Source organism: Eutrigla gurnardus, assembly GCF_963514095.1.
Source record: "Eutrigla gurnardus genome assembly, chromosome: 11".
NCBI classification, from domain to species: Eukaryota; Metazoa; Chordata; class Actinopteri; order Perciformes; family Triglidae; genus Eutrigla; species Eutrigla gurnardus.
In genome coordinates this window covers 20,620,141-20,630,100 of record NC_139925.1, presented here as the reverse complement: position 1 = coordinate 20,630,100, position 9,960 = coordinate 20,620,141, and the positions used below count along the sequence as shown (strand labels likewise).

At 41.4% G+C, this 9,960-nt stretch overlaps 1 protein-coding gene across 1 annotated transcript; it reads left to right on the top strand.

Moving 5' to 3' along the window:
* The first annotated feature begins 235 nt into the window (after window positions 1-235).
* LOC311021250 (uncharacterized protein) lies at window positions 236-9,532 on the top strand. The gene is made up of 7 exons (XM_084021705.1): window positions 236-416; window positions 1,549-1,682; window positions 3,120-3,242; window positions 3,420-3,447; window positions 3,575-3,613; window positions 6,439-6,586; window positions 7,282-9,532. The coding sequence occupies exons 1-7, from the start codon at window positions 386-388 to the stop codon at window positions 7,325-7,327; spliced, it is 549 nt and encodes a 182-aa protein (XP_083877831.1). The 5' UTR covers window positions 236-385; the 3' UTR covers window positions 7,328-9,532.
* The last annotated feature ends 428 nt before the right edge of the window (window positions 9,533-9,960 follow it).

The following is a 9,960-nucleotide window of genomic DNA, read 5'->3' as shown; positions in this document are numbered from 1 at the left end:
TACCTCTAAGAGGACAGCAGCAGTGGATACAATACAGTGAGAGTGACTGAGAGGTGTGTTTCTGGTTTGTGTGGTGTGTGGTTTGACACAATGAGATACAGTGCGCTGTCCTTCTGTATGCTAGATTTCATCAGCCACCCCTCTCCCCCTCCCTCCTTCCCTCCCCGCCCACTGGCGCCCAGGGAAGTGGCATGCTACTTCAGCAGGTTTGCTGGTCGGGGGAAGGACAGCGGAAGGAAAGAAACATAGACGGTCGGATCATCAGAGAGAGCACACACACAGACCGGCAGAGAGAAGAGGACGCATACGACTGCTTCGGTTGAGTCCCGGGAAGACGTTTTCTGTGTGCACGTGCGACTCACACGACTCAGGTGCGCGCGCGGAGATGTTGCGGAATGCGCTGGTGTTTATGTCACGTAAGTAACTTTCTTACCGAATAACCGAAACCATACAACCTGTAGCGTGCATTGAACGAGAAGTCATCCTTACTTATAATTCGTTGGCGGTATCTTTAGTCTGGAGTCAAGTATGCATTACACATTACATGTTTCATCATCCGCGTGAGTGCTTGAGCATGGGGGCCGGGCTTCACGGACTCACGGACTTGGATACGCGTTCCCGTTAAGAGCCCGAAGTAAAAACCGAAGGTGGTTGAGCTACGTTCCGCTCGTTACTTTAAATGTTTTAATCCCTTTTTATTCAACGCGCGATCTGTTTACTCGAATGACTCCGTTTCACCAATCAAACGTAGCCCGGCAGTCACATGACACCAGAAAAAAATCTCCGCGGTCCAGACATCCAGGGGGATCTGTGAGCTCGGTAGTAAGGCCGGCCGCGGGTGCTCTTTCGCGGGCCAAGCCCACAGCCAGGCCTCCCTCCCTCCTCCTGGTCGTCTTTCACCAGATGCACCAAACATCTCTAGCATTACCAGCGGAGCGTAAAGGCTGGTTTCAAAAGCTTTGATATGAAAATGAGTGACAGTCTGACAGAAGAGAATGTTTTGAAACTACTAAATTAAGCAAGTTGAGGATTTATTAGCGTTTCTTGGGGCTGAATTTTGTAAATATTGAATTTATTATTGTTTTAGTTAAAGGGATATTGTTTGGCAATATCTGAATTGGCACATTGATATTTTATATTTTCTCTATTTTACATTCATGCTCTGATTATTGAACCAGTAAATCAGAAGTTACTCAGCAGTAACTCAGTATTTGAGTAGTTTTTTTCACTGAATACTTTCTACTCAGGTAACTGTATTTTGTATGACTACTTTTTACTTCTACCTGAGTAAAACTATTCTAAAGTAACAACACTCTTACTTGAGTACAGTTTTTGGTTACTCTACCCACCTCAGCCGTTCACCATTCTTCAGTTTGTGGGATTGCTCTACATTGGAGATTCATTAAACACCATGTTACAGGCAGTAGAATGCTTTCATGTAAGTTTGGCATCTCGGTCATGAAGACGAACATAATAATGCTCACATGATCTTTGCTAAAACAACGTTATCTGAGCAGCAGTTTTCTCTTGTGTTTCTTCTTCCCCCAGTTGTCGTCATCGTGAAGGTTTGCAGTGCTCAGGAGGACATTCCCTGCTCCGTCACTCAGGATGGTGGAGCGACTCTGTACAGTATACCGAAGTTCAAAGCGACGGACTGCTTCTACCATTGGATGAACAGCACTGTGAGTCAGACAAGCCGGGATGGTTTTATTCTGACGTGATACATGTCTGTGTTAAAACAATCACAGGGCAAAACACTATGCATACTTTCTCATGGTAGACATGATTAGCCTGTGATAGCACTGGTGTAACTTATTAATATCAGTGATGAACCCGTGCAATGCACAGGCACAATGGAAGTCCCGTGATTAGGACCAAAAAAATGGTGAAAAACAACTTTTTGACAGGTTAATCTTTCCAACTTGGAAAGATTAACTTTTTAGATAAAAAAAAAAGTTTGAAAGTAATGTCAGGTGACATTTTTGTTGCTGTTGTAATATTCATTTTGACCACAAGAGACTAAAAGCATTCATGTTTTCTTCCAGGTGAGTTGTAATTCACATAACTTTACCTACGTGTTATGTCCTATTCAGAAACACTATCTGTTATATTACTTGAAATCCTCATAACATACCGATAGCAATGAATACATGAAATGCTCCGACATAAAATCAAATAAAAAAAATCATCTGTGGCTGTGGCAGGACTGTAAAATCCCGTTCAATCAAAAAAGTCAGGCTGGAGAAAATAATTGGACGGCCTACTTACGTCAATGCTTACTTCCTGATTCCTGATTGTGTTCACTTGAGAAATGAAAATGTGAATGAAAGTGAAGTGTGAATAACATCATTGTCTCACTTTTCTATTTGTTTGGCAAACACTGAGGTGTTGTTCTTATTGAGGCTTTGATTATGCGTCACCACTTCCTGTTTACAGTCACTCATGACTGAGACAGTTGCAACATCAAAGACATTTTGCACCAATGCACTTTTCATTCATGAATACCATCAGGAAGGAAGTAACACATGACATTTTCTCTTTGGTAAATCCCAAACATATTCTAACTATCAGTAATTTCACTTCTATGTCAAGTACTTTGCTACATTCAATTCACATCCCTGCAATTGAGTCTCTTGTGGTCAAAAATAAATACTACAACATCCAATATTTATCCTGAAAATGATCCTGACAAAAAAAAGAATTTCATCGGGAAAAAAATGTTTTTACCCGTTCCTAGAGATGAAAAAAAAAAACAGAAGTTTTGCCAGGAAAAGCTTTCAGACTTCACCTGAATGTATATTTTGATGTTTTATAAATATCACTTCTCAGGGCTCCTGTACACACCTGAATGGACTGCAGCCATTCTTTATGTTAGTGACACCTGCGTTTGACTTTTCTGACAGTTAGTCCTGTTAACTGTAAAAAAAGTATTGCAAGATATCACACATCTTCAGGTCTAGTTCTGTGCAGGAGTGTTTCAGTATAATTTGTGACACGTGAGCTTGTTATGAAGGAGGTGATGGTCGAGGTATCACTGGTCACGGGTCACTGGTCATGTGACCTGGAAATCTGAACCAGTTTGTAAAACTGTTGTGATTTTTTCCATTTGTCGACTGTAGAACCACGTGCTGGCAAATAAGGGGAATGATTTTGACAAGCTGGTGGTGATGAAAAGTGACCGGACTCTTCGTACCTGCAAGTGCTTGGAGTCGGTCCTTTACAGTCGCAGCTGCATCTCTGAGGTATTACAGAGTCAAAACATTACTGCACACCTTACCTGTATTATTCGGACTGGAGCAGGTTATGTGTGATGAGAAGATTTAAGAGCTGTATTTTCCGATGGAAACCCCACATCGGTGCATTGCATTGTGATGAATGTTTCAGTAGAATCACTAATACAATCTATTCTCTCTGCTTAGGGGAGGAAACTGATGGGCATCTGCACCAGTGAGTATCATTAGCTGCCATGTTTTGTCCAAAGTGACTTATATGGTTATTTATTATAACTTTCATTTAGTTTCATTCAGTTTGAAATAATTGTTATTGTTATTTATACAATGTTCTTTAATTACAGCCAACTGCAGTGAAGATGCCGGGCTGAAGAACGGCCGAGGTAGGAACAAACTTTAATAAATCATCTGTTAGTTTATATTTGTATCGGATATCTTAGAAGTGGTATCAGGTAACAGCTCAGGTGTGATAAACATGTGAACTGAGCATAAAAGACAGAACGCGTGAATGAAAAACAATTATGAAATCTCTCACTTGAGTCAAAACCTGAGTGGGCGTTATGTAAAGGTTATGTGCCACCACTTCCTGTTGATCTAGAATGACAGTGCAGATGTTTTGCATCAAAGCACTTTTCATTCATAAATACGAAAGTAAAGCGAAAGTAAAAACATTACATTTACTCTTGTTACTGTAACAAACTATATTTAAAAAAAGTGTTTTCCTTGTATTTAAGAAGTTTTTTTGTAACTCAATGATTGTACTTGTCTGTACTATGCTGCATTTAAGTCACTACGCTGCATTTAAGTCACATCCCTTAGCTTGTGAACAAAAGATGCACAACAAGGCAGGAAAATAAATGATGTTGAAAGATTAGCATGATTCTATTGAGGTAAAAAGAGCACTTCTACCCCTGATTTAAAGCTCTGGTCTACGATTTGAAAGATTTGTCAATTGAGCCAAAATTGATCCAGTAGTAGCCATCCGGTCCGCATGGCTACTACTGGATAAATTTTCTGATCCAATCCTCGCTCACTCTCCTGCTCACGCCTCGTCCCGACTCACTTCCACATTTGAAACTACGAGCGGACAAGACGCTTGTTGCCCTGAGCAGTTCAGGTATGGAGGGGAAGCAGAGCGGCAGTAGCAAGCAGCCTCTGCTTGTCCCGCTGGCAAAGGCTGAAAGAAAGAGAAAGTCTGTCACTGAAAAGACAGAAACCAACGACGTAAAGAGGGCTCAGACCCGAGTAAACCTTGGATCATCATTTGAACGGTGGCGAAAGCTCCGCGAAGATATGGATCTGAAGAGCGATGCTGATGCAGCAGAGTTTCTGTTGAAAAGCAGGGCTCTCAAGTCATGCATTTCAACCTGTTCACACGCCACATCTAGTATTTCTCACGCAGACAAATTAACGAGATAATTAAAAAAAAACATTTTCTTAATTTACGCAAATAGTTCACCGAAATGTGTTTCTGAAAACATTTTATGCGAGAAAAAGCTATGCAGTTGCTGAATCTGTCTTGATTTTAGATCGATAACGGTCAGTTTAAAAGATTTTCAAGAGCTTGCGGGAGGCGGCGCCCCGTCTCTCGAAACTCGCGGCAACGCGACGGCATTGCACGGTCAGCCAAAATCTCCCTCTGAACTAAGTTAAAAACTTGAGAGCCCTGGAGCAGGTAATCTTTCGTCTTTATTGTGGATGTTGTGACACAGATAACTTTCGTGCCGATGCTGGCTTATGACTGTGAAAGATGCTGTTAGTTTTTCCTGTCTCTGCAGTATTGTCTATTTTATGACGGAGACGTTAGCCTGGACGAGGGGAGGGCAATACGAGCTCGGAGGGGAGGGATTAAGGAGCACAGAGAGGAGGGGTGTGTGTGTGGGGGGGGAGTGCTTTTTCAAACCTTTCAAATCGTAGACCACAGCTTTAATGCACCACCTGGTAAGCACGCTAAGTTAAGCAAATCAAACATTCCCACAATGTAGGGCTGCATGATTTCAAAAATTAAAAAAACTTCAATGGTGATCATTTTTTTTTTTTTTAAGATTATTTTTTTGGCTAGAGTGCTAGAGTGCCATGTACGCCTTTTTTTTTATTGATTTTTGTAGAGAGAGACAGTGTGGAAAGGGGAGATAGAGGGGGAAGACATGCGCGAAAGAGATCGCCGGGCCGGGAGTCGAACCCCTGATCTTCGCGCCAAGGCCGAGCCTCTGTACATGGGGCGGCTGCCTTATCCACTGCGCCACCAATCTCCCCCAATGGTGATCATTTTTGCTCTTATTGGGATGTGATTGCAATATTAGAAGGATTTATAATTTTTACATCATTCTCATTGAAAAACATAAAAGTGATCAGGTTGAAAAGTGAGTACGTTGCTTGCAACCTTACAGTTAAAGGGCAACACCACCTACGATAAGAATTCAAATATGTTATTTCTATCTCGTACATTACATACATGCTGTAATATAGACCTAACCATATTTTAAAATAAAGTAAAATAAGACAAGAACATAAACTAAATAAAATCAAAACAATATTGTTGTGGTAAACCTCAAAGACACAAATCCCTCTAGGAAGGGGAATATATAAGAAAACAAAAGGGACACAAAAATGAGACAAATGCTGGTTGTACCGGTGTGACAAAGATCAAATAAGCCTCTCAGTCAAAGCCAGAAACCCGAGAAGTACGTCACTCAAACTTGTGATGTCGTCAAGTATAAAGACGCCTGCCTTTAGCTTAGTGGTGGTGACATGAAGTCATGTGACTGTGATGTAGTTTTTTTTATAGCCCAACGTCAGCTTTTTACTTTTGCTGATTGCATTCATGCTTCAAAAATCTAAAAGTATTTTATCACTCTAGTTTCTGGATTTGGGAGATTGTTTGTGTTTATTAATATTTAATTGATCTTCGACTGTAGGAATACCGTATGAATTTTGATTGTCGTTTTCCTTTTAACATCTGTTGTGTGGGGGATTCAAAAGGCACACATGATGGTGTGAATGACATTTCTGTCTGCACACACCTGACATTTGGATGAAGAGATCGTTCTCTTGCCCTTTAAGAAAGCGACAAACTCTATTTTTGGTAACCATTAATGATGAAAACATGCTTGACCACATTATTTGAATGAACTATTGCACTTTTGAAGTAAATTAAAAATGTTGCCTCTTGATGGGTAAACTGTCAAACAATCTGTTCTCTTGGCAGAAATTCTGGAGCCATCCAGCAACTGGATCATTGGCATCAGCCTGGGGCTGGTGGGGCTGGGGCTGGGGCTGCTGGGGCTGGGGCTGCTGGGCTACAGGTTCAGAGATGCTTGGAGTCGGTCCTTTACAGTCGCAGCTGCATCTCTGAGGTATTACAGAGTCAAAACATTACTGCACACATTACCTGTATTATTCGGACTGGAGCAGGTTATGTGTGATGAGAAGATTTAAGAGCTGTATTTTCAGATGGAAATCCCACATTGGTGCATTGCATTGTGATGAATGTTTCAGTAGAATCACTAATACAATCTATTCTCTCTGATGGTGTTAACAGGTACCTTGAATCACGCTATTAATATATAACATGACCAGCATCTGGTAACATTACCACCATTAACATTGTATGTTACAGCATTACCTCCTGAGAAGAGTCACTGGTTAAATTGCGTTTCTGTTACCAAAAATGAAAAAGACTTTTCCATCCTTTGCCCAGCTGATTCTGATAATTGTAACTTATACTATTGAATCTAATATGAAAGGCTACATTCTGTTTGTTCTACTGATGAGTAGATATGGTTTCAGTTGTGACTTATCAAACGTATATCTTGAAATGGCTGGTTTATCTATTCAAAATAATATAAGGTGAAAGTCAGGAACATCTATTTATAGATACGGACTGTTGTGGATTCGACCACAATGATTGTCATTTTTACAAAGTGTGTTCTCCCCCCCCCCCCCCCAAAAACGACTGTGAAACACTAGTCTAGTGTGCTACTTTGTAACATGTTACCCAACACTAAACTTGACCTCGCTGTTCTCACCTGTCACGTTTTCTAATCCTCAGAGGCTTTTACTCTTCGGTGAAGACGCAGGACGACGTTGTTGTCTGATGTGGAGGAACTTCGTTTCACTTTTCTACATGGGACTTAATGGTTTAATTCAAGCTCTTCTTCTGATCTGTTACATTTATTATAATTAATTCATTTCTTCTTGCACACTTAGATCCACGGCTGTATTATTAACTCTTCATGCCAAAAAAGCTCTTCACAGCATTCCCCTACATTTTTTTGGTAGCATCGTGCTTTCATTACTACATTTTCATATCAGATTTTATACATTTTTATGCAGCTAACTTTATATCACTGTCATGAATTGGCTCTTAGGTGGCCAAATGACTGTTATACCTAGTTTTTGATTGGGTTCCTGCAACACACAGCACTCCCAAGCACTAGCACATCAACACATCAACCAGCACCATCGTCATGTTAACATGCTGCACTGCTGCCAGAAAAAAGTTATCGGGAACGGTGTTTTCATAGGTTTGCTTCATTTTGCAAACACATTGGGCCCTAGTTTTGTGGCGCAGCGCAGGGCGGCGCAGGGTGGCCTTGCGCACGGCCAGTTTGGTGGATCGCCTGCTCCAAGATGGGTGTGGCGGCGCAGCAGGGGAGGCGTCACAGATTCAGCTTGGCGTAGCGGAAGTTTCGTGGCAAAAAGCCTCGCCGAGACTGCGCTGAAAGCTCGCCAGCTCCAACCTGGTCTACTTTCGGCGCAAGGCGCAAATAAAGTCCATTCATTCAAGGCGAATCACAGCTGGCGGAGTGGAAGTTTGGCTGACGGCGCGCAGTGCGCACACGTCACCGAGACCTCACAGGCAGGTTTCCACAGTTCCAGGCACATTTAAATGCAATAAATAATCACAACAAACACTATTTAATGCAACTCATTGAATCAACACGTGAATTTATATCTATATAGATTGTCCCGTCACATCTGACGTCAGATCAAAGGCGGATGGCACGCGTAACGGAAACTCAGCCTCTCGGACCAAAACATCTCCCTCTCTCTCTCCTGTTTTTTTATAATATGGGCATTGTTATTATTATGATACGCACGCACAGCGCGTGATGCGCGTGGTGGGAGCGGCGGCGCTGCTTCTGTCATCGGGTTGTCAAATGATGGAACTTGCACTGAACCTCCTCTAACGCATTAAAGGAGAGGAGAGGAGCTCATTTGATTGGTGAAGATCTGAATCGGCTGTATTAATCCCAGTCCACGCCTCGTCTCCTCCTCGTCTCCCACTCACGCCTTCTTCTCCTCCCTCTTTCCCACTTGCGCGGGTGGGCGAGACGGGAGGTGTGCCTGCGCTAGCCTGCGCGGTGCACGAAATTTGCAAAGTACAGGCGGACACACCCCGTCGGCGTGGCGCACGTGCGCTGAGAGCTGACTGCGCCTGGTCTACGAAACTAGGGCCCATTATATCCAAGATGTTATGCATGAACTATGTATTATGGTTTGATCAGTTTGCCAAAAATCATGTTCTCAAGACTTCTCTTTTTATTCCACTCACGTTAATGCCTTAGTCCCCCCCACCTATTTTGTGTCCTATTGTCGTTTCATTTTATGCATGTTCATGTATGTATGTATATGTATATATATACATTTTATTATTCTATTTTTGCCATGATAATTATTTCACAGCCACTAGTTACCAGTCATAAATTGGTGCACAGATGAAAAGTTCTTGAGGCTGTGGAAGCTAAGAGGCTCTCTGCGGCACCAGTGAGTGCACTTTGAGGACTAACAGCCACTAATCCAATAAGATCATTCATAGACTTTTAATTGAATCACATCATGATGATGCCATGTATGATGAGAGAGTAATAATAATAATAATAATAATAATAATAATAATAATAATAATAATACAATAACAAGCACAAACCTCAGTAAGAATTGGCTAACCCATTGATCTGTTGGTATTCACATGAACCTGAGCTGTGGAAGCTATTTGACTCCTATTAGAGCACCACAGTGTAGTTTCAGCACCCTGTATCATTACCACATCCCCTTTAACCACATCATCAAACCTTTTGTGTCTGCTGAAGCTCCACTGTGTAAAAATACATATCTCTTTAAATAAATGTTATCTGCCAAGAGCTGATAACATAATGTATTATTATATACAGTATGTATATTTTCATATATGGGTATTAAACTCAACATAGAATGAATCTAGAATATTTTGATAATGATAATACATATTTTATACATATATTTAACCTCACCAGGAGGTGGTTATGGCCATTATGAGTTCTTCGGTTAACTTTGTTTGTATTAATCTTTCTCTGTTATGCTTTCACTGTGATTTGCTTTTGTGATTTGATTTGAAAAATTAAACTTCTATTTTAAAGGTTTATGTTGTTGTTTTATTGCTGCGCAACAACAGCAGAGGCATATCATATCACCTGATAAACATCAGGTGATTTCTCTGCCAGGGAGGGACAACGTTGGGTAGTTAGGGTGGAGCCGACGCTCACATGGTGTGAGAGGAGGTGAATCATGCAGGGGGTTTCTGTGCACAACTCTCCAAGATGAAAGAACTTCATGTTCACATGATCACAAAACCGCTTCCTCTCCGGCCACACATTCAAATCTCATCTGAGCTAAACCTTATAAGATAACTACAATAAAAACTGTTGCTGCACTGGTAAAAAGACTGTATGAACATGAGATGAGACGA